The sequence below is a fragment of the Theropithecus gelada genome, chromosome 6, assembly GCF_003255815.1.
Source record: "Theropithecus gelada isolate Dixy chromosome 6, Tgel_1.0, whole genome shotgun sequence".
Taxonomy (NCBI): domain Eukaryota; kingdom Metazoa; phylum Chordata; class Mammalia; order Primates; family Cercopithecidae; genus Theropithecus; species Theropithecus gelada.
The window spans coordinates 111,372,794-111,396,931 of record NC_037673.1 but is presented as its reverse complement, the minus strand read 5'-3'; the positions used below and the strand labels follow the sequence as shown (position 1 = coordinate 111,396,931).

Genomic DNA, 24,138 nt, shown 5'->3' with positions numbered 1-24,138 from the left:
TTGGGAGGCTGAGGCGGGAGAATCACTTGAACCGGGGAGGCAGAGGTTACAGTGAGCCGAGATCGCGCCACTGCACTCCAGCTTGAGTGACAGAGAGAGACTCCATCTCAAAAAAACAAAAACAAAAACAACTTTTTAAAAAGTTGGAGTAGCGTAGAAAGGGTTAAAACATTTCTGAATTTGAAATGAATTCAAAGCTCTGGACTTGTGTCTTCCTGTTTTTGGTTAAATCAGTTTATTTCTCCTTCAAATTCCTTTATATACCACTGAAAGATTGTTCTCTTATTTAATTGACTAAATTGTCTATACTGGACTTTGGAGACGAAAAGCTTAAGGAAGTACAATACTACAAAATTACAAAGTAAATCTGAATAAAAGTTGTCATTTGTTCTTTGCTGAATGTATTTGATGCCAAAATATTGTTCTGAATATTTCAGAGTCAGATAAAACTTTTTTTCTTTATAATATCTAGGTTGGTTTTATTGAATTTTGATAATGTTGTCATCACATAGATGAAATATAATTATGTAGAACTTTGTGGAAAGCCATTTGGGTTTAACAGAAGAGGCAATGCTTTATCTTAGTGTAATGGAGATACTGTTTTTTCATAGTGTAATGGAGAGAGGGCTAAAGAGGAAGCAATTACACATTTTGAAAAGCTCTTTGAAATTCTGGAAGAGAGGAAATCATCTGTTTTGAAAGCAATTGACTCCTCCAAGAAACTAAGATTAGACAAATTTCAGACTCAAATGGAGGAGTACCAGGGACTTCTAGAGAACAATGGACTTGTGGGATATGCTCAAGAAGTGCTAAAGGAGACGGATCAGTCCTGCTTTGTGCAAACAGCAAAGCAGCTCCACCTCAGGTATTCTCTTTTACTTCTAACTTCAGAACCTCTTGAGCAATTTTATTAAATGCTGCTGTGTATTCTCACTGTAGCTCTGAGTGGTCCATAATGCTGTGTTAATGTGAGGTACATCTTGCCTCATTCTTAACTTTAATTTTGAATGAAGTGTGGGTGTTATTTTGTTAATCATGTTGCAGATATTTAGTTTGATTTGCCTTCTTGAAGAATCATTTTTTGTATAAAATATCTGTCTGCAGAATACAGAAAGCCACAGAATCTTTGAAGAGCTTTAGACCTGCAGCTCAGACTTCTTTTGAAGACTATGTTGTTAATACCTCTAAACAAACAGAACTTCTTGGAGAATTATCCTTTTTCTCTAGTGGTAAGTCTTAATGAAGGCAAAAACCTCATTCTTTTTGTCTGAATTTATATAGTGTGGAAGAAAACACAAGTTCTCTTAAATTTGACATTATAAAGCAGCATATCACTTGCCCAGGACTATCGTAGCATCCTGAAATCATATCCTATTTATGTTTTTATAACTGTATTTTTATGCACAAAAACTATGTTCCATTAGTTTGTGTGTTTTTAAACATTGCATAAATAACATTATGTTGTATGTGTTCTTTTTGTAAATTCCTTTTTAGAAAATTAACGTAAATATTTGTTATGTGAAATTTTGATTTAAAGTGATATTTTAACTGTTTACAGTATTTCATAAATAAATAAATCATTTTCCTACTAAGATACTTTTTTTTCTATTTTTTTCCTCTTTTATAAAGCAATGCTGTATTGCACATCCTTGTCAGAATTTTTGGGGCAAGTGTATGTGACTTTCTCGAACAGAAGCCTAGAGATGGAATCTGCAGGCTGTTTACATTGCTGTATTAGTTTGCTTGGGCTGCAGTGACAAAAGTACCATAGACTGAGTGGCTCAAACAAATTCATCTTCTTACATTTCTGGAGACTAAAAGTCGGAGATCAGGGTGTTGACAGGGTTGGTTTCTTCTGAATCTCTCCTCTTGGTTGATAAATGGCTGTCTTCTCCCTGTGTCTTCACATGGTCCTCTGTTTGTGTTTGTGTGTAATCTAATCTTCTCTTTTTATAAGGACACTGGTCATATTGGAGTAGGGCCCATTCTAATGACCTGATTTTAATTTAATTTCCTCTTTAAATACCGTATTTTAAAATACAGTCACATTCTGAGGTATGTACTGGGGTTTAGGACTTCAACTTGTGAATTTCCAGGGGCGAGGGTGGGATCTGGGGGACTGGGGAAGGATGCAGTTCAGCCCATAACACTTGCTTATGTTTCTATTTTGGTACTCCCTAGCAGGGAGGTCTTCCTTGCCTGTTTTTCTTCTGCTCACCTCATTCCTCTCCCTAAGGTTTCTCTTCTAGTGATGGTGAACAATTACAGTCCTTAGAAAGATATGCTTATAGTGTGATTACTTTATAGGTACAGATTTGTAGATTTGTATGTTAATGAAAGGAAATTTGTCTTGTTAAAAGTTTAAAACTCTGAAGGATTAACTGCAACCCCTTTTTCAAATCTGTACCTGAATCTGATATTTATTTATTATGACTACCTTATTTTTTCAAAGATATTTGTCGTCACTTAAAATGCTGTTTGTATTTCATACACTATACTGTGTTTCCAAAATGTATACTTGAAGAGTATATATATACAAATATATTTTTGCTTACTTGTGAGTCCTAGGTCCTCCCTCCCTTTGGATCCCAAAGTGGTTGCTGGAAAGGTGAGGTTGAGGGTGGGTGATCCTGGGTTATACCATTGTATAGCAAGGAAACAGATGGATGAGAATGGGATAGTAGTCACCTAGCTTCTGGCTGATGGATCTTCCCCTCGCTTTTTGCTACATGCATTTTTTTTTTTTTTTGAAAGCTGTCTTTCAAAAAAAGAAAGAAAAAGGATATGGGGTAGGGGATATACTATTTGTGTTATTTTGTAACTTTTTTTTTTAATTTTAAAATGTATTTAGGATAACTTTCCAGAACGCATTATGGCTGCATAACGTTCAGTTGTATAAATGCAGCATACGCAGACATGCTTATCCATTGGGGAATAAGGAGAGGAGACAGACTTCTGATTCTTATTCATGTCCTTCTCTGTGATTTGACATAAAAGTGTGTGTGTAGCTTTTATAGCATATTGTTCTTAGCATATGATTCCAGCAGTTAAGCTTAGGAATTGGCTCTATAGAAAGGACTATGCATATGAACAAAGATTTAGCTTTTAATCATTTTATTTTTAGTGAAAAACCAGAAACCTGTTTCCAAAACTCAACAGTTAAATGTTGATATATCCATGTAGTAGTATGCCATTGAGGGGGAAAATACTGGCAGGTTCTATACAAAAAGGTTATAGTAAAATCTTTTAATGTGTATTTTTTAGTTTCTGATTTCCTTACAAAAATATGTATCATGATTGTATTCAGAAAAATTAATTTGCTTTGCAACTCTACAGAATAAAATATGAAAAGAAATGATATACTATTCATTGAGAGGCCAGGCACCAGTGGCTTACGCCTGTAATCCCAGTACTTTGGGAGGCCAAGGTGGGCAGATCACGAGGTCAGGAGATCGAGACCATCCTGGCTAACGTGGTGAAACCCCGTCTGTACTAAAAACTCAAAAAATTAGTAGGGCGTGGTGGCACGTACCTGTAATCCGAGCTACTTGGGAGACTGAGGCAGGAAAATCACTTGAACCTGGGAGGCGGAGGCTGGAGTGAGCTGAGATCATGCCACTGCACTCCAGCCTGGACAACAGAGCAAGACTGTGTCTCAAAAAAAAAAAAAAAAAAAAAATTCGTTGAGAATTTGATATTCTTACCAGACTTAGATTTTAAAATATTAAAATAATAGTTTGTTTAGGGAAGGACATAGGTAAAAAAAATTTCAAGTCATGGGCTATTATTCAGTAGGTAGAAGGCATGTGTTTAAAAAAAATTTACTTGTGGCTTTGAGTCAGTTTTCTTTTTTATTATTTCTCCTTTCAGTTATAAGTATAGATATACCTTTTAAATATAAAATATATTAAAAATTTTAATATATTTAATTTTGTGCTTTCTTATAGTATTATAAATTTAGAAAATTATTGGACAATATAGAAATCAGTAAATAGCCAGGCGCGGTGGCTCACACCTGTAATCTCAGCACTTTGGGAGGCTGAGGTGGGCAGATCACGAGGTCAGGAGATCAAGACCATCCTGGCTAACACGGTGAAACCCCGTCTCTACTAAAAATACAAAAAATTAGCTGGGCGTGGTGGCGGGAGCCTGTAGTCCCACCTACTCGGGAGGCTGAGGCAGGAGAAAGGCATGAACCCGGGAGGTGGAGCTTGCCATGAGCCGAGATCGTGCCACTGCATTTCTGCCTGGGAGATAGACTCCATCTGAAAAAAAAAAAAAAAAAAAAAAAAAAAATCACTAAATATTGTTTATATGTTATTTTTTGAGGAAAAACACTGGTTTTCAAATGTCACTATTTTAATGTTGTTTTCTATTTCATAATTCTTTCAGGCATCGATGTGCCAGAGATCAATGAGGAACAGAGCAAAGTTTATAACAATGCCTTGATAAATTGGCACCATCCAGAAAAGGATAAAGCTGATAGCTATGTTCTTGAATATCGGAAAATCAATAGAGAAGATGAAATGTCATGGAATGAGATAGAAGTGTGTGGAACAAGTAAAATAATTCAAGACTTGGAAAACAGTAGTACCTATGCTTTCAGAGTAAGAGCTTACAAGGGTTCAATCTGTAGTCCTTGTAGCAGAGAATTGATTCTTCATACTCCTCCAGCTCCAGGTATGGTGAATATCAGGAATAAAAGAAGCATAGAGTTGCACGAGACCTTAATGAAATAAACTAGTCAATATCTCCATGTAGACCTGCATTGAAACCAGCTCTTGTTTTTAAAAGACTCCAGAAAAGTAGCTTCTGTCCCAACTGGGATTTAGAAATGAACTGAGTACTCGAATTTTACCTTGTAGGCTGAGAACGGGATTAGGTTTTAACTGATATCAGATAGAGAAAAACATGGAAGATGGCCGGGCGCGGTGGCTCAACCCTGTAATCCCAGCACTTTGGGAGGCCGAGGCGGGTGGATCACGAGGTCAGGAGATCGAGACCATCCTGGCTAACATGGTGAAACCCCGTCTCTACTAAAAATACAAAAAACTAGCCGGGTGTGGTGGCGGGCGCCTGTAGTCCCAGCTACTCGGAGGCTGAGGCGGGAGAATGGCGTGAACCCGGGAGGCGGAGCTTGCAGTGAGCCGAGATCGCGCCACTGCACTCCAGCCTGGGTGACACAGCGAGACTCCGTCTCAAAAAAAAAAAAAACATGGAAGAAATTCGGGTGAGCAGAGCTGTTAAGTTGGGATTAAAATAACATAAATGGTACTTTGAAAGTTTTAAATACATAATTCTGTATTTTTGGTTAGTTTATGGAAATCTCTAAAGCACAAGATCTAGGTAGGTATTTTTAAAATTTATTGGTGTAATATCCTAAAATATAATTTTGATTTAACCTAATTCTGATTTGTCTGGATTTTTTATCTAACTTGGCAATTCTCAGCTAATAGGGATGGAAGCCGTATATTAGAACCACATGAATAGCTTTTCCTCCCGCGCTAAAAGCTCCTCATGCCCAGTCTTCGCCCCCTCCCTTCCCAAGTTAAAAACCACTGATACTACATATAGAGCGCCTAAAGATTTTTATAGAATGAGAATGACTTTAAAGGTTCATTGATGTTCACTATGATGTCTCCATGAACAAGGGATATTTAGAACCAAAGTTGTGCTCAGCCTGGTTAGCAGGAACACATTTTCCGCTTTCAGTCGCTGCCCTACAGATACCTTTAATTGGATTTTAGGTCCACTGCTCCCTTCCTGTTTTTAGTGTCTTATATACCCATATTTTCTGCACTCTCCCCTTTCTTCCTTTTTTCTTCAAAATAGAAAAGCACAATTTGTTTTTCATGCACTTTGTGGCTTTTGAAAAATTGGAATACAAACTTATATAAGATTGGCTAAAATTATATTTCTTAAATTTTAATAAAATCCGATAGAGAGTTTTGGGATGAATTCGCAAGTATTAAGTATTTTATGGTTTATGCTATTTCTGCTTCCTTTTCTAGTCCTTCTGCCTGAAAGTGGTAGAAAAACCTGGACATAATCGCTGTTTTCAGTCACATAGTGGAGGGGGAGGGAGGAGAGGAAGTGTTAAGGGTTGTCTTCCTTTTTATGAGAGAAGATACATGACTAGGGTGACCCTTTAAATTTATTTTGCAAACTGGGAGACTTTTGAGATTGAGAGCAAGCACAAATAAGCATGCCAGGAAAATAGGCATTAGCAGGAAGAATGGTCGGCTCACATCTTGGTAATGGTTGTAGTTTTCTAGCAGCCTTTTTTTTTTTTGGAGGTGGAGTCTGTCACCCAAGCTGGAGTGCAGTGGCACCATCTCAGCTCACTAGCTCACTGCAACCTCTGTCTCCTGGGTTCAAGCTATTCTTCCGCCTCAGCCTCCTGAGTAGTAGCTGGCGTTACAGACGCAGGCCAGCATGCTTGGCTAATTTTTGTATTTTTAGTAAAGCCAGGTTTCACCATGTTGGCCAGGCTGGTCTCAAACTCCTAACCTCAAGTGATCCGCCCACCTCGACCTCCCAAAGTACTGGCATTGTAGGTGTGAGCCACTACGCCCAGCTGCTAGTAGCCTGTTTAAAAAATATATATATAGAGAGAGAGAGATGGGGTCTCACTGTGTTGTCTATACTGGCCTCAAACTCCTGAACTCAAGCAATCCTCCTGCCTCCCATGTAGCTAGGACTAAAGGTGTGCACAATGATGCCTGGAAGTCATTTTTTAAAATTGGGATGTAATAAAGATAAAATGTATCATCTTAACAGTTTTTAAGTATACAGCTCATTGGCATTAAGTACATTTACAGTATTGTTCAACTATCACCACTTGTATCTCCTTACTTCATTATTCTAAACTGAAACCCTGTACCCATTAAACAGTTACTCCTGTTTCCCCTCTCCCCAGAGGCTGGTAACTTCGATTCTAATTTCTGTCTCTATGAATGTGCCTATTCTAGGTATCTCATATAACTGGAATAATGCAATATTTGTCCTTTTACATCTGGCTTATTTGTCCATGTTATAGCATGTATCCAAATTCATCCATGTTGTAGCACATATCCAAATTTATCCATACATGTTGTAGCATGTATCCAAATGTGTGTATCCACATTTATCCATGTTGTAGCATGTATCCAAATCTTTCCTTTTTAAGGCTGGATAATATTCCATTGTATGTATATACTACATTTTCTTTATTCATCTGTTGATGGACTTTTGGTTGTTTCCCCATTGGCTAGCAGCCAATGTTATGCTTAATATATTTGAGTCGACATAGACTTATGGAAGTAGTATCCTCATTCTGTAGATGAAGAAATTAAAGTTTGGATCAAACTCTAGTAAATGCTTGAGCAGGATTCAAACCCAGGTCTCTCTCAACCCAAAGGCTATGTTTTTGTTTTTGGTTTTTTTTACACTCTCCCATGTTTCTTATGTCTGCCATGTTGGTTGATACAGAAAAAGCTTTATTAAAATAGCTAAAGTGTCCCAAATTAACAAAACTTATGATAAGAAAATATAGAGTTATTTATGAAAATATACAACTCTTTATTTTTTATCTTTAATAAATATAAAAGAACAAATTCAGTAGTGTGAAATACCTGATAGATTTGCTATCTCTATTCCAAAGAGCTGTTTTAATAAATTTTCACATGTATTTAAAATATTTTCATCTGCTTTTTGAGATTTCTGAAGATTTTTAGGTAGAGAATATACTGGGTAGGATATATGGCGAAGTTGGGTTTGGTTTGTCATAGTTGTCTGGTGTAGTGTGACACCTCCTTCCCGCTTCCTGTCTCTCTTCAGTAATTTCTGTAAGAAAACCTATCAGATTTAACAAACTAGAGCAATGATAATTTTTAGCCTGATATTAATTTTAAGCTCTATTTAGTTTTCAGCTTCCTCTTTGATGAAAAATGTGGCTATAATAATGAACATCTCCTGCTGAACTTGAAGAGAGACCGTGTAGAGAGTAGAGCTGGATTTAATCTTCTGCTTGCTGCAGAACGCATCCAAGTGGGTTATTACACAAGCTTAGACTACATCATTGGAGATACTGGCATTACAAAAGGAAAACACTTCTGGGCCTTCCGTGTGGAACCGTATTCATACCTGGTAAAAGTGGGAGTTGCTTCTAGCGATAAACTACAAGAATGGCTCCGTTCTCCCCGGGATGCAGTTAGTCCAAGGTAGGTTTTTCTATTGATCTAGAACTTGATAATTTTTTGAAAGTAAGCCTGAAAATAGATTTGGCTTTATTACATTCTTGTAATCACACATTGAATAAAGAGAGTTAGCAGTTACAGTTTAATATCATGAGGAAATCTGTTTTGGATATCTCTTGATTGTGATATAGCTTCACAGTTTTAAATTTTGAAAGTCTTTTGCATTTTACCTAAATTATGTGATAAAAATTACCCAGGTGTATAATACAATGCCTCTAATTGTCATACTTCACAATTAAGTTGTTCTTTTCTTATGGGACACAGTGTCTTTAAACTTTCCCTTAAGTCCTTTTCAAAACTGGGTCGTGGTAGACATATTTCCACAGCAAAGACTTCCAGTTTCTTAAGAGATTGACTAATGAAGATTGTGCAGTTTAGTTCTTTTAGACGGAGTAAGGTCAACTAGCTTTGAAAAATAATTTTTGACCACTCATGTGAACAGTATCCCAGCTTAACAATCCTAATGATAGGAAAAGCTTTTTGCAGAAAGGTGAAAAATTTATATAATGCTGAAAATTGTAACAGTAAAACATAGTGGCATGTCCACTTGATAGAAAATTCGTATTAACGTTTAAAAAGTTCATAACATGAGAAAGATTAGAAGTGGAGAAACCTTATAAACATTGTTGATGCAGTATTATCCAAAATATATAAAAAGCGCATAGGCATATTGAAAAAAATGGGGAACATGTTTCAAAATATTCTATAAGTTTTTATTGTTTTATGATAAAGGCGAAAAAGCTTCATAATCTTTGTTCGCCTCATACATCCATGTTGAAATTCCAACCAGGAAATAGAGTTCTTGGGACGAGAATGAAACATGCTTTTTTCTCTTGCATTGTTTTACAGTGCTCGTATATTTCACTTAGCCTGGTAATTCCTTGGTTTAGGGCATACATCTTATCTTTGTATTTTGTTTTTTTTCTTTTCTTTTCTTTTCTTTTTTCTTTTGAGACGGAGTTTTGCTCTTGTTGCCCAGGCTAGAGTGCAATGGCGCGATCTTAGCTCACCACAACCTCTGCCTCTTGGGTTCAAGTGATTTTCCTGCCTCAGCCTCCCAAATAGCTGGGATTATAGGCATGCACCACCACACCCAGCTAATTTTTTGTATTTTTAGTAGAGACAGGATTTCTCCATGTTGGTCAGGCTAGTCTTGAACTCCCAACCTTAGGTGATCCACCTGCCTCGGCCTCCCAAAGTGCTGGGATTACAGGCATGAGCCACCGTGCCCAGCCTGTATTTTCTTATACAGTTATGTGTTAGCTTAGCAACAGGAATATGTTCTGAGAAATATAATGCAAGGCAATTTCATTGTTGCGAGAACATCATAGAGTTCTCGCAAACTTAGATGGAATGGTCTGCTACACACTTAGGCTATATGGAACAGTCTTTTGGTCCTGGAATACAAACCTATACAGCATGTACTGTAATACTGTAGGCAATTTTAATACAACGGTAAGTATTTGTATATCTAAACGTAGAAAAGGTACAGTAAAAATAAGTTATAAAAGATAAAAAATTGTATGCTTGTGTAGGGCACTTACCACGAATGGAGCTTGCAGGACTGGAAGTTCTCTGGGTGCATCCATGAGTGAATTTGAAGGCCTAGGACATTGCTGCACACTACTGTAAACTTTATAAACACACTATACACTTAGGCTGCACTAAATTTATTTAAATATATTCTTCTTTAAGAAATTAACCTTAGCTTTATAAACTTTCAATTAACAAAAATTTTTTAACTCTCTTGTAGGCACACTTAGCTTAAAACACTAACACATTGTACATCTATATACATTTTTTATACATCTATATACTTTTTTTTTTTTTTTTGAGATGGAGTTTTGCTTTTGTTGCCCAGACTGGAGTGCAATGGTGTGATCTCAGCTCACCACAACCTCCACCTCCCGGGTTCAAGCAATTCTCCTGCCTCAGCCTCCCGACTAGCTGGAATTACAGGCATGCACCAACACGCCCAGCTAATTTTGTATTTTTAGTAGAGATGAGGTTTCCCTATGTCAGTCAGGCTGGTCCTGACCTCAGGTGATCACCCTCCTCAGCCTCCCAAAGTGCTGGATTACAGATGTGAACTACCACACGTGGCCCCAAAAAAATTTTTTATAGCCTTGTTCTACAAGTTTTTTTTTTAATTTTTTAAATTTTTAACATTTTAAGCATTTTTGTTAAAAATGAAGACACAAACATAATAGCCTATCCAGGGTCAAGATCATCAATATTGCTGTCTTCCACTTCTACGTCTTGTCCCACTGGAAGGTCTTCAGGGGCAGTAACATGCATGGAGCTGTCATTCCTAAGAGAAGAGTGCTGCCTTCTGGAAAACCTCCTAAAGGGCCTGCCTGAGGCTGTTTTACAGTTAACATGTTTTTTAATAAATAGAAGGAGTAAATCTACAATAACAATAAAAACATTGTATAATAAATACATGAGCCAGTAACAGTCACTTATTAAATATTGCATAATGTACATAATTGTATGTGTTACACTTTTGGTTAACAACTGGAAGCACAGGTTTGTTTATAACAGTATCACCACAAACATGTAACGGGCTATACTACAGCCTTACAGTGGCTACCACGTCAGTAAGCTATAGGAATTTATTTATTTATTTATTTGTTTATTTATTTATTTAAGACAAAGTCTTGCTGTGTCGCCAAGACTGCAGTGCAGTGGCGCTATCTCGATCCACTGCAGCTTCCACTTCCTGGGTTCAAGTGATTCTTGTGCCTCAGCCTCCCGAGTAGCAAGCATACACCACTATGCCTGGCTAATTTTTGTATTTTTAGTAGAGATAGGGTTTTGCCATGTTGGCCAGGTTGGTCTCGAACTCCTGGCCTCAAGTGGTGCACCTGCCTTGGCCTCCCAGAGTGCTGGGATTACAGGCATGAGCCACTGCGCCCAACTGAAATATTTTAGTTTCATTACAATCTTATGGGACCACTGTGGTATATGAGGTCTGTTGTTGACTGAAATGTTATGTGGTGCATGATTGTATATGATTCTGTGCTATAAAAATTTAACATTTGACCAGTTCCTTGACTGCCCGCTGCTCCCTCACTTTTTGGAAGGCTAAATGATTTTCTAGGGTTTCACTTGTGTATGTAACTAAAGCAGTGTTTAATGACAGGGAATTTGGGGCTGAGTCTGTGGTATAATTCTAAATTGCAATGTGTCATTTTTATGTTTTCGATTTTGTTTTAATAGAAAGCTTTTGATGTAAAAATTATTTTAACTTTATATCAGTGTATATTATCCTGTGAAAATGTTTTGAAGATACTTAGATCTATGGTTGAAGATACAGATACTTTGTGTATTGTGTTTCAGATATGAGCAAGACAGTGGGCATGACAGTGGAAGTGAGGATGCCTGTTTTGATTCTTCACAACCGTTTACCTTAGTTACTATAGGCATGAAGAAATTTTTTATACCCAAGTCACCTACTTCTTCTAATGAACCTGAAAATAGAGTTCTTCCTATGCCAACAAGTATTGGGATTTTCCTTGACTATGATAAAGGCAAAGTAAGTTTCTATGATATGGATCACATGAAATGCCTTTATGAGCGCCAAGTGGACTGTTCACATACACTGTATCCAGCATTTGCATTAATGGGCAGTGGAGGAATTCAGCTTGAAGAACCCATCACAGCAAAATATTTGGAATACCAAGAGGACATGTAGTTGAAACATCTGATGTGACTCAGGACAAAAACTGTGAACAAAGCAATGCCTTAGCGTTAACCTTCGTAACTAATTACATATCACTGAGTGTTCTGTCACCACACTTGTGTTTGAGTATGATTCTTCTTGAAATACAGAAAATCTAAACAGTCTTGTGTCTTCCATGTCATTGTTCTGCCTTTCACAAATGATGAAAGTGAAGATGTTCTTTCCAAGTTAATACTGAAATGGTTAGCTTTTACTTTATGTACAGGATATCTAATTTATTTCTCTCAGCTGGTGTTGCTGACACTTTCCTGATGGTGGGGGGGATACAAAAGTATTTATTATGCTTCTCTTGTGTTTGATTTTTCATTTTTATATCATGTTTATGTCCTAAGAGAAGATATTTTTTAAATGCCTTATGGATAGGAATTAGTACTAAGCAATGTGTCTTGCATTTGTTTTCAATAGGAAAACAAAGCTCTAGATAGGTGAAAAGAAAAACACCATAAAAATGGTAGTATATTTAAGTGGAAAATTATGTATTTTAAAGTGTGTAACTATTAAAAGTATATTGCCTGGAAAAGGAATACTACTGTTTTGTTAAGACCACAAACTGTATTGTTAAGGACACTTTAAGAGTCTGCTTAGCTGTAACACTCATTTACCAGCATGGGTAGTAAGCATGGTTTCTTGCAGAAAACACAAAGTTCTCACCTAACACATTAAACTTCTCACTTTATATACTTTTTTCAAAGAAATTTATCTTCAGTTTTTCTTCTGTGAAAATATTTGTTCTTATATCAAAGAATTATTTTTCAGATATATTGGTAAAGATGGACTGATATTAAAGTCATATTTATTCTTTTACCCCCTTACTAAGTGTTTTGTGATTTTCATTTTTGGCCCAATTATTACATATCAGGTTTTCCTGGTTTATATTTACATGTTTGAAAAGTTCATTATATATTTTAGTAGCATTACATATATTATAAATTTTTATAACATTGTTCACTTATGTGGCATTTTCTGTTTCTCATTGGTAATAAGCATTTCTAATATAAGCCAGTAAAAATACAAATTTAATTACTTAGAAGTGATAACTAAGATCACAATGACTGTGTACCCTTTGAAATATCTTTTAATTTGAGGAATTACATTCTATCTAAATTGTGTGTTTTTGAAAGGCGTTCTTACAAGTAGGTGGTTTTTATTTAAACTACTTATTTTTTTGAAGTTAAAATGTTCAGAAACTACTGTTATGCATTGTAGCAGTAATAATTTATGGAATGCTTTTGACATGTTTTAGCAGAGTAACCAAAACTTTTGGGCCTGTTTTTTTTTTGGTTGTCCTTGTTGTTATATTTTTAATGAAAATCTGTTACTCAGGCTGGTAGCATTAAATTAGCTTTTTACCCTCAACTCAAGTAGAAAATATCATGGAGAATTTCAGTGTTTAGCAGGCTGTTAATTTCCCATCTATGAATAGCACTTTATGACGTAGGCTAAACTAAGCAAATAATGCAGTGTTACGTGGATCATTGTGCAATAAAGCTGCTAAAGTCACATTTGTGGTTAAGTTTGATACTCAAGCCTTGTACAAGCACATATCATGTAGACATTTTTAAATATGAAGCTTTAACAGGAATAGGATAGCCGTTTCAAACATTGTACAATTGTAAATAAATTGTTGTGTTTCTTTCATTTTTAATAAAAAATTAAAAAGAATTCAAGTGTAATTATTCAAATCTGCATTCCAGGAATTTTTAGTATGTTTACATGAAAAGTTGAAAGAAATTGATTATGAAAACATGATTAGCTGTACATGATAACTCAGAGCTACAGTTTTATATGAAATCATTGTGAACATTTATTAGCTTAATTTCTGTGGAAGTGATTATTAGAGAAGCTTAGCTTAAAACTTCAATTGTTGCATATATTAAATTGTTTAATATTTCTTTTCTGATACATAATAGATCAGGTTTGGACCAGATGAGCGGTCCTTTGTTCACATTCATACTCTTTGATCTGCGACTCTGGTAGTTGTGGTGGGTTGTGAATCACAATGAATCGTTACTAATGCTTGATGGGTCTTAAAGTTTTTTCTTTCAAGGCTGTCCCTATGATTCTCAATAATTTAATTGTCATGTGCACAGTTGCTCTCTTGAAAATAGTAGGAGTCAGAGCTATCTCCTTTTGGGGACTGAACATAATCTGGGCCTGTTAAATCTTTTGCCACAGCCCATAATCTGATAAGGCCCTGGAAGTGTGTCTCATGTGGAAATATAATCAATTGTATTGCTATAGTATTATAGGCAAAAATACTCTTAAGAAATTATGTTCTATCAGACAAGATTTGCATTCATTTTAAAGGAGTTTTATATGCTTGTTTATGGGAATATCCTAAAATTAGAGTTTTTCTTGAGACTCTTCTGCTTTAAAAATAAACTTTAAGAAATTTCATTTTGTTAAGTTTGATTTGGAACTATTTCATTCATTTCACAAAAAGTTTTTAACTCCTGCTGTCTATAAAGCATAGTGCTGTGCAGTGGGCATAAAGTGAACAAGACAGCCTGCTAGGTGCCTGTTTTCATGGAGCTTACCTGCTAGCAAGGAGAGATGATAAAAACTGGGAAGGGGCTACAGACTGCTGGAGGTGGGAATTGGCATTTAATTTGGTGGTTAGGGTAACCCCTCTAAGGAGGATGTAAATTTGACACCTGATGGCTAAGGAACTGCCTTGCAAAGATAGGTGTGAAAAAGGCTTTAGGCTGGTGAATTGTTCAGAGTTCTGGCAGGAAATAGAATTCACCGGATATGGTTCAAAGGAAAAGTTCATGAAAGAATTGCCTAACAATATGGGCAGCTGTAAAGAAGCACAAGCACTGGTGAGGCACTTAAGACTAGCAACAGCCTGGAGCCATTATTGCCTCTAGCAGTGATGCGAGAATAAGGACAAGAGGAAAAAATCGTGTTTCTTGGATCTCAGAAGATTAAGGAAAGATTTCCTAGCAGGAGCTGAGGTCTCCATGAAAGGCAGCTATTGTCAGAGATGTGGTGTCATCCTCCACCTATTCTCCTGGTGCTGTTTATTGGCCAAACCCAACTGGTAGCCAGCCAAAAAGGGCTCTCTAGGGATGCAGACAGCAGGATTTATCTTCCTGGGGGAGAGAAGGGGAAGAATAGATATGGTGGTGGCTGAGGGGTACTGTAAATGGGAAAATGGACATTGTGCTGACTGTTTAAATAAAGGTATTTATAATGTTCCAAGATGTTAGAACAACTCAAAAGAAACTGTTTTGAAGACTTGGAAAGCTATTGCAGCTTTTTGTTTCAACTTTCTGGTATTTCTGTTCCTAGTTGGCCATCCCATGCTGAGATAATCTGAGACTATAGGAGTTGCTGCTTCTCTTGAGTTTATACCTCTTATTTGAGCTCTTCCCTTTGCAATAGAGAAGAATAATTGTTACAATTTAAAAAGAGTAAACTTAAAGTTCTGGCAAGACTCTGACCTGAAAGACTGTAGAATATTGTCAAAATACAAATAAATTGAAATATGCCATACATGAATTATAGACTATAGTTTGAATACCTATGGATAACTTTAAAATGCTTCAAAATAAAATTTTTTCCCTAGATTCCTTTTTGTAACCTATCTGAACTCAGTAGTTGGCTTCTTTTTATTTATTTTTGTAATTTCAACTTTTATTTTCACGTTGGGGGTAGGTGTGACAGATTTTTACATGGCTATGTTGTGTGATGCTAAGGTTTGTGATATGATGTCACCCAGGCAGTGAGCATAGTACCCAACAGTTTTTCATCCCTTGTCCCCTCCATCTCTTCTTTATTAGTCACCAGTGTCTGTTGTTGCTATCTTTATGTCCCTGAGTACCCAATATTTAACTCCCACTTGTGAGAACGTGCAGTTTTCTGTTCTTGGGTTATTTCACTTATGATAATGGCTTCCAGCTGCATCCCTGTTGCTGCAAAGGGAATGATTTTGTTCTTTTTTATGATTGTATAGTATTCCATGGTGTATATGTACCATATTTTCTTTATCCAATCCACTGTTGGTTGGCATCTATGTTGATTCCATGTCTTTGCTGTTGTGAACAGTGCTGTGATCAACATATGTGTGCATGTGTCTTTTTAATAGAATCATATATTTTCATTTGGCTATATATCCAGTAATGAGATTGCTGAGTCAAATGTAGCTAATCTCTTTGAGAAATCCCCAAACTATTTTCTTCAGTGGCTGTACTAATTTACATTCCTACCAACAGTGTTTAAGCATTTCCTTTGCAGCCTCACCAGCATCTGTTATTTTTGGACTTTTTAATAACCATTCTGGGGCCGGGTGTGGTGGCTCACACCTGTAATCCCAGCACTTTGGGAGACTGAGGAGGGTGGATCACGAGGTCAGGGGTTCGAGACCAGCCTGACCAACACGGTGAAACCCCATCTCTACTAAAAATACAAAAATTAGTTTGGCGTGGTGGTGGGCGCCTGTAATCCCAGCTACTCAACAGGCTGACGCACGAGAATTGCTTGAACCTGGGAGGCGGAGGTTGCAGTTAGCCGAGATCACGCCACTGCACTCCAGCCTGGGCAAAAGAGTGAGACTCCATCTGTAATAATAATAATAATAATAATAATAATAATTGACATTCTGACTGCTGTGAAATAGTATCTCATTGTGGTTTTTGATTTGCATTTCTCTGATGAATAGTGATGTTGAGCCTTTTTTCATATGTTTGTTGGCTGCTTGTATGTCTTCTTTTGAGAAGTATCTGTTCATGTCCTTTGCCCATGTTTTCAATGAGGTTATTTGTTTTTTGTTTGTTCAATTACGTTTCTTATAGATTCTGGATATTAGAACTTTATCAGATGCATAGTTTGCAGATATTTTCTTCCACCCTGTAGGTTTTCTGTTGACTCTGTTGATAGTTTCTCTTGCTGTGCAGAAGCTCCTTTTTAGGTCCTATGTTTCAACTTTTGTTTTTGTTGCAATTGCTTTTGAGAATGCAGTAATAAATTTTTTTCCCAAGGCCAGTATCCAGAGTGGTGTTTCCTAGGTTTTCTTCTGTAGTTCTTACTGTTTGAGGTCTTACATTTAAATCTTTAATCCATCTTGAGTTAATTTTTATATATGGTAAAAGGTAGGGGTCCAGTTTAATTCTTTGCATATAGCTAGTTATCCCAGCACCATTTATTTAATAGGAAGTCCTTTCCCCATTGATCATTTCTGTAAACTCTGTCAAAGATCAGATGGCTGTAGATGTGTGGCTTCATTTCTGGATTCTCTATTCTTTTCCATTGGCCTATGTGTCTAGTTTTGTACCAATACCATGCTGTTTTGGTTACTGAAGGTTTATAGTATAGTAAGAGGTCAGGTAATGTGATGCCTCTGGCTTTGTTATTTTTGCCTAGGATTGCTTTGGCTATCTGGGCTCTTTTTGGTTCCATGTGAATTTTAAATGCCACCAGTGCATGCTTTGGGAGGACCTTAAAAAGTTCCTCAGTGGTTATGTTGACATGTGGTTCAAATGCAGTCTGACTTTATGCTGATCGGGCAGATTATATGACTGCTTATGGATATCTGCATGCTTTTCCTTTTAATCTTTCAAGTCTTGATATCCTAAGACAAGAATCTTCTAAGTGCAAAGATAATATCCTTCAGAATAGTATGCCTGTCTTATGATCTTAAGACAATTGAAGTGATTCTGTTTTTCCTTCCTTGTAGGGTGATGAACAATGTTAGCCACTATAAAAGTATTTTATAATCTCTTAAAAATAATAATATGTACATATATCTGCAAATCTCCAAGAAAATAAATGCAAGAGTTTATAAAGTCAAATAAGACACATAAAAACAGATTTCCAGTCCCCCATCTCTGCCTCCAACAAGCTCCTCAGTCAGCAACATTGTTCTCCTGCATTGACATCTGTATTAATACTATTCATTTTTTGCTAAATATTAGGCATTATTTATCAACATTATGTAATGTTAAATGAGGATTTTAGCATCTAAGTATTGTCTGATATTCAGCCAGGTAGGTGTATTTATGATTACATTTCTTTCTATCTTTTTTTTCTTCTTTCTTGGAGTTAATGAATACCTATTTCTCTTACTTAGTTTTCTTTGAATCTCTAAGTGGTTCTGAAAGCTCTGTAAATGCCTCTAGTAAGGCATTTCTACAGGGTCAAACATATTTCTATTTGTTTTTCCTGGGGAATCTCTCTTATAACTGTCATCCTACTTCAGTATGACTGGTTGGTTCCTGGGCCTGCTACATAGCTCTTGGGGCTTTCTTTTGCCTTTATTCTAGGAATAACCTTTCCTTCTCTTCCAAATTAAATATTTCCTGGATCCCATGTCTGTGTTTTAGTTAGTTTACGTCCTTGTCTTAGTAAAGTATATTCTCCAGTTCTGAGAGAAGATTGAGAGAAGGTAGAATTTTTGAAATTTCGCATGCTCTAAGATTTCTTTGCTCTAGCTTCCACTTAACAGTTCAAAATTGTTTTCTTATTTTTCAAGGCATTGTTCTGTTATCTACTAGCAGCCAGTCTTGCTAGTGAAGTCTGATGCCATTTTAATTACTGATTCTTTAGACATGACTGTATTCTTCTCTGGAAACTTTTAGCTTCTATTTTTATCTCTGGTGTTTTGAAATTTTATAATATTTCTTAGTGTGAGTTATTTTTCTGCATTCAGTGTTTTGGGCATTTGGTCCTTCCCTTCAGTTCCAGGAAGTTTTCTTATTTCTTTGGTGATTTCTTTCCCTCAAGTCCACTACCTTTTTGAAACTCTCCTACTAGTTAGATATTAGACTGCTTCATGTTCTTACCATTTTGAAGCATGCTGTTTTTGTTTCATTGATGCTGCATTTTTTCTTACCACTCCTAGACTTTATTATATTTCTTTGATTTTTTTTTTCTCCTTACATTTCCTTTAAGTATTCCTGTAGGATTTCCATTTTTTTGTTTTTGCCTTTGATGTTAGAGAATTTTCTCAAGTGCTTAGTCTGTTTTTTAAAAAAGAGATTTTATTTTTTAAGAGAAGGTTTAGGTTCACATCAAAGTTGAGCAGAAGGTGCAGAGATTTCTCATATATCCCCTAGCCCCATTCATACCTCCCCCATTATCAACATCCCTCACCAGAGTAAAATATTTGTCACAGTGTCCTATCATTATCTCTCAGAGTCCATAGTTTACATTAGGGTTCACTCTTGTACATTTTATGAGTTTGGACAAATGCATATGCACATATGCATTCACAGTAGTACCTCACAGTAGTTTCACTGCCCTAAAAATCCTCTGTTCTCACACTGCTAATAAAGACATACCAGAGACTGGATAATTTATAAAGGAACGAGGTTTAATTGACTCATGGTTCCACATGGCTGGGGAGGCCTCACAATAATGTCAGAAGGCAGATGAGGAGCCAAGTCACGTCTTACATGGGTGGCAGGCAAGAGAGCTTGTGCAGGGGAACTCCCATTTATAAAACTATCAGATCTCATGAGACTAATTCACTACCGTGAGAACAGTGTGGAGGAAACTGCTCCCATGATTCAATTATCTTGACCTGGCCCCACTCTTGACATGTGGGGTTTATTACAATTCAAGGTGAGATTTGGGTGGGGACACAGCCAAACCACATCATTCCACCCCGGCCCCTCCCGAATCTCATATCCTCACATTTCAAAACCAATCATGCTTTCTCAACAGTCCCCCAAAGTCTTAACTCATTTTAGCATTAACTCAAAAGTCTACAGTCCAAAGTCTCATCTGAGACAAAGCAAGTCCCTTCTGCCAACGAACCTATAAAATGAAAAGAATGTTACTGCCTAGATACAATGGGAGTACAGGCATTGGGTAAATACACCCATTCCAAATGGGAGACATTGGCCAATACGAAAGAGTTACAGGCCCTATGCAAGTCCAAAATCCAGTGGGGGAGTCAAATCTTAAAGCTCCAAAATGATCTCCTTTGACTCCATGTCTCACAGGTCATGCTGATACAAGAAGTGGGCTCCTACAGCCTTGGGCAGCTCCGCCCCTGTGGCTTTGCAGGGTACAACCCCCGCCCCAGCTGCTTTCATGGCTGGCATTGTCTGCGGTTCTTCCAGGCACATAATGTAAGCTGTCAGTGGATCTACCATTCTGGGGTCTGGAGGACAGTAGCCCTCTTCCCACAGCTCCACTAGGCAGTGCCCCTCTGGGGGCTCTAATCTCACATTTCCCTTCCACACTGCTCTAGCAGAGGTTCTCCATGAGGGCACTGCCACTGTAGAAAACTTTTGCCTGGACATCCAGGTGTTTTCATACATCTTCTGAAATCTAGGCAGAGGTTCCCAAACCTTGATTCTTGTCTTCCATGCACCCTGCAAGCCCAACACCATGTGTAAACTGCCAAGGCTTGGGGATTGCACCCTCTGAAGCAATTGTACTTTGGCCCCTTTTAGCCACAGCTGGAGCAGAAGCAGTTGGGACACAAGGCCTGATGTTCCGAGGCTGCATAGAGCAGGGGTCCCCGGGCCTGGCCCATGAAACCTTTTTTCCCTCCTAGGCCTCCAGGCCTGTGATGGGAGGGGCTACTGTGAAGGTCTCTGACATGCCTTGGAGACATTTTCCCTACTGTCCTGGTGATTAACATTTGGCTACTTGTTACCCATGCAAATTTCTGCAGTCAGTTTGAATTTCTCCCCAGAAAATGGGTTTTCCTTTTCTATCACATCATCAGGCTGCGCATTTTCCAAATTTTTATGTTCTGCTTCCTTTTGAATGCTTTGCCACTTAGAAATTTCTTCCACCAGAAAGAAATTTCTCAAGTTCATCTATCTCAAGTTCAAAGTTCCACAAATCTCTAGGACAGGGGCAAAATGCTGCCAGTCTCCTTATTCTAGTTCCTAGCAAGTTCCTCATCTCCATCTGAGACGATCTCAGCCTGGACTTTATTGTCCATAATCACTATCAGCATTTTGGTCAAAGCCATTCAACAAGTCTCTAGGAAGTTCCAAACTTTCCCATCTTCTTCTCAGCCCTCCAAGCTGTTTCAACCTCTGCCTTTCACCCAGTTCCAAAGTCGCTTCCACATTTTCAGGTATCTTTACAGCAGTACCCCACTACCTGGTACCAATTTAATGTGTTAGTCTGTTCTCATGCTGCTAATAAAGACATACCTGAGACTGGGTGATTTATAAAGGAAAGAGGTTTAATTAACTCATAGTTACACATGGTTGGGGAGGCCTCACAATCATGGTGGAAGGTGAATGAGAAGCCAAGTTACATCTTACATGGTGGCAGGCAAGAGAGCTTATGCAGGGAAACTCCCCTTTATAAAACCATAAGATCTTGTGAGATTTATTCACTACCATGAGAAAAGTATGGGGGAAAGCACGCCCATGACTCAATTATCTCCACCTGGCTCTGCCCTTGACATGTGGGAATTATTATAATTCAAGATGAGATTTGGGTGAGGACACAGCCAAACGCTATCAGTGTGCCCCCTATTTATCCTGCCTACCCCAACCTCTGGCAACCACTGATCTTTTACTGTCCACATACAGCATGTAGCCTTTTCAGATTGGATTTTGTATTAGTCTTTTCTCACACTGCTATAAGGAACTATCTGAGAGTGGGTAATTTATGAAGAAAAGAGGTTTAATTGACTCACAGTTCTGCAGGTGTACAGGAAGCCTGGCTGGGAGACCTCAGGAGACTAACAATCATGGCAGAATGGTGAGGGGGAAGCACGCACCCTCACATGGCAGCAGGAGAGAGAGAGCAAAGGGGGCAGTGCTATCCACTTTTAAACAACCAGATCTTGTGATAATTCACTATCATGAGAACAGCAAAGGGGAAATCCACCCCCATGATCCAATCACCTCCTACCAGGTCCCTCCCCCAAAACTGGGGATCACAACTCAACATGAGGTTTCAGTGGGGACACAGAGCCTAACCATATCAGATTCTTTCATGTAGTAATATGCATTTAAATTCTGTCTTTTATGGCTTGATAGCTCATTTCTTTTTAGCACTGAGTAATATTCCATTGTCTGAGTGCACCAGTTTATCCATTCACCTACTGAAGGACATGTTGGTTGCTTCTGGGTTTTGACAATTATGAATAAAGCTGCTGGAAACATCCATATGCATATTTTTGTGTGGATATAAGTTTTCAACTCCTTTGGGTACAGTACCAAAGAGCTCAACGGGTGGTGGATTGTATAGTATTTGTTTTTTGCCAAATTGTCTTCCAAAGTGACTGTACCATTTTGTGTTCCCTTTCTAGGCTTTTCGTTTGTTTGCCATTTCTATTAAAGATTAAAGCACTAAGTGCTGGTTAATAGCTTTAAGTGTAAGTAGGGCTTATTGACTATTGGACTTCACCATGGCATAATAAAGGGATAAATGGTTTTTGTTGGATCCTCCCCACAAGTCAGTGTCTAGTCTTTTCTCTGGGGATACTTATTTTCTCTAAAGGAAGATGCTTTAATCTTCTGTCTGTGTAGTGGTCCTCAGAAATTTGACTGGGAACTAGGCTAGTGTTTCTCCATTCAGTAAGTAAACTCTTCTTATTCTACTGATTTCCTCTATGTACTTAGTGTCCCTGAATGAGAAACTTTTCCAGTTTTCTTCAGAAACTCCACCTCCTATCTTGTTTGGAAGTTATTGGTGGTGGTGGTAGTAATGAGTCAGATGGAGAGGAGAGGTGGGAGAGAGGGTAATCACCTGATAATGTGGGGTGGGTGGAGCTGGGAAACTGGAGGGGTGGGATTTAACTGCTCCTTATCCAACTGTCTCTTTCGGCTCTATTTTCAGAATATATCCAGAGTTCAGCTTCTCCCACCTGTGATGTTATCACCAACATTCCAATATCATCATTGTAATAGCTTCCTAACAAGTCTCCTTTCTTCTTCCCTGTATTAGCTGTATAACTAAGTTCTGTTAACAGACCCTGAAACCTGTGGACATAACCAAAATATACTTCTTACTCTCACAAAATTTACTGTAGATCAATAAATGCTGCTCCACCAGGGATGAAGGGATCCAGACTCCCCACATTTTGTGACAGCATCTTAGTACATGGTTTTTAAAGTTACTACAACAGAAAAAGTACAGAGGAGTCCCAACAGCTGTTAATACCTATTAGTGCCTCAGCACATCTCTTCTATCCACATTTCATTGGCTAAGACTAATCACCTGAGGCTAACTCACAGGCATCAGAATGTTACCTTGTGAGTACCCAGGAAGAAGAGAACTAGATATGGTTGAACACTAATGATTGCTACCTCAAACCCTTGCACTATTAATTTCCATTTTCAATTTGAAAGCCAGAGTGATCCTTCTGTAAATATGTAAGTCACTTCATATTGCCCCTACTATTCCAGGTATCCACATAATCCCTTACCACCTTTGTGTTTTTTTAGATGGCACTTTCTCAATGAGAACCATCTAACTACTGTGTGTGTGGGGTCTTTTTTGTTTTGTTTTGTTTTTTGAGATGGAGCCTCCCTCTGTCACCCAGGCTGGAATGCAGTGGCACGACCTCAGTTCACTGCAACCTCTGCCTCCCAGGCTCAAATGATTCTCCGCGCTCAGCCTCCCAAGTAGCTGGGACTACAGGCACTGACTACCACGCCCAGCTAATTTTTGTATTTTTAGTAGAAACGGGGTTTCACCATGTTGGACAGGCTGGTCTCGAACTCCTGACCTCAAGTAATCCACCCGCCTTGGCCTCCCAAAGTGCTAGGATTACAGGCGTGAGCCACTGCGCTGCCCAGCCCTAACTACTGTATTTAAATTACACCTCCCTGCCACAAACATACTCTCCATTTCCTGCTTCGTTTTCCATAGGACTTCTAAATTTCACTGTCGTCTGCATCCTATAAAATGTAAGCTCTACAACAGCAGAATTTTTACCTAGTTTTTATCACTGCTGGATCCCAACATCTTGAATCTCCCTTGGTTACTAGCCTGTGACTTACCTCTGCCTTTGGTGGTACTTGAGTACCTGCAGTTCCTGAGCCTGACAGAGGATCTGCGTTGGTAAATTGACTTGCTTCTCCTGGGTTTCTCCCTCTGCAAGCTTTTGGACTTGACCTTTCCTTACTAAGTCTTTTGCCATTCCCGCATATGCTCTCCTTTCATTATAGTTTACTGTTATAAATGTCTCCTACTTGCATTTTAGTTGGAGTTTACTTTTGGTTTCTTGTT

The 24,138-nt window shown here is 37.9% G+C and overlaps 1 protein-coding gene across 4 annotated transcripts in view; it reads left to right on the top strand.

Annotated features, from left to right (window-relative positions):
• TRIM36 (tripartite motif containing 36) overlaps positions 1-13,644 on the top strand; it is a 56,470-nt gene extending 42,826 nt beyond the window's left edge. For all 4 annotated transcript variants that reach the window (XM_025389118.1, XM_025389116.1, XM_025389114.1 and 1 more), the window contains 5 exons: positions 612-865; positions 1,105-1,229; positions 4,393-4,680; positions 7,904-8,201; positions 11,580-13,644. In XM_025389118.1, coding sequence (XP_025244903.1) covers positions 612-865; positions 1,105-1,229; positions 4,393-4,680; positions 7,904-8,201; positions 11,580-11,934 — 1,320 coding nt within the window. In that variant the 3' untranslated portion in view covers positions 11,935-13,644. The remainder of the gene's footprint in view (positions 1-611; positions 866-1,104; positions 1,230-4,392; positions 4,681-7,903; positions 8,202-11,579) is intronic.
• The last annotated feature ends 10,494 nt before the right edge of the window (positions 13,645-24,138 follow it).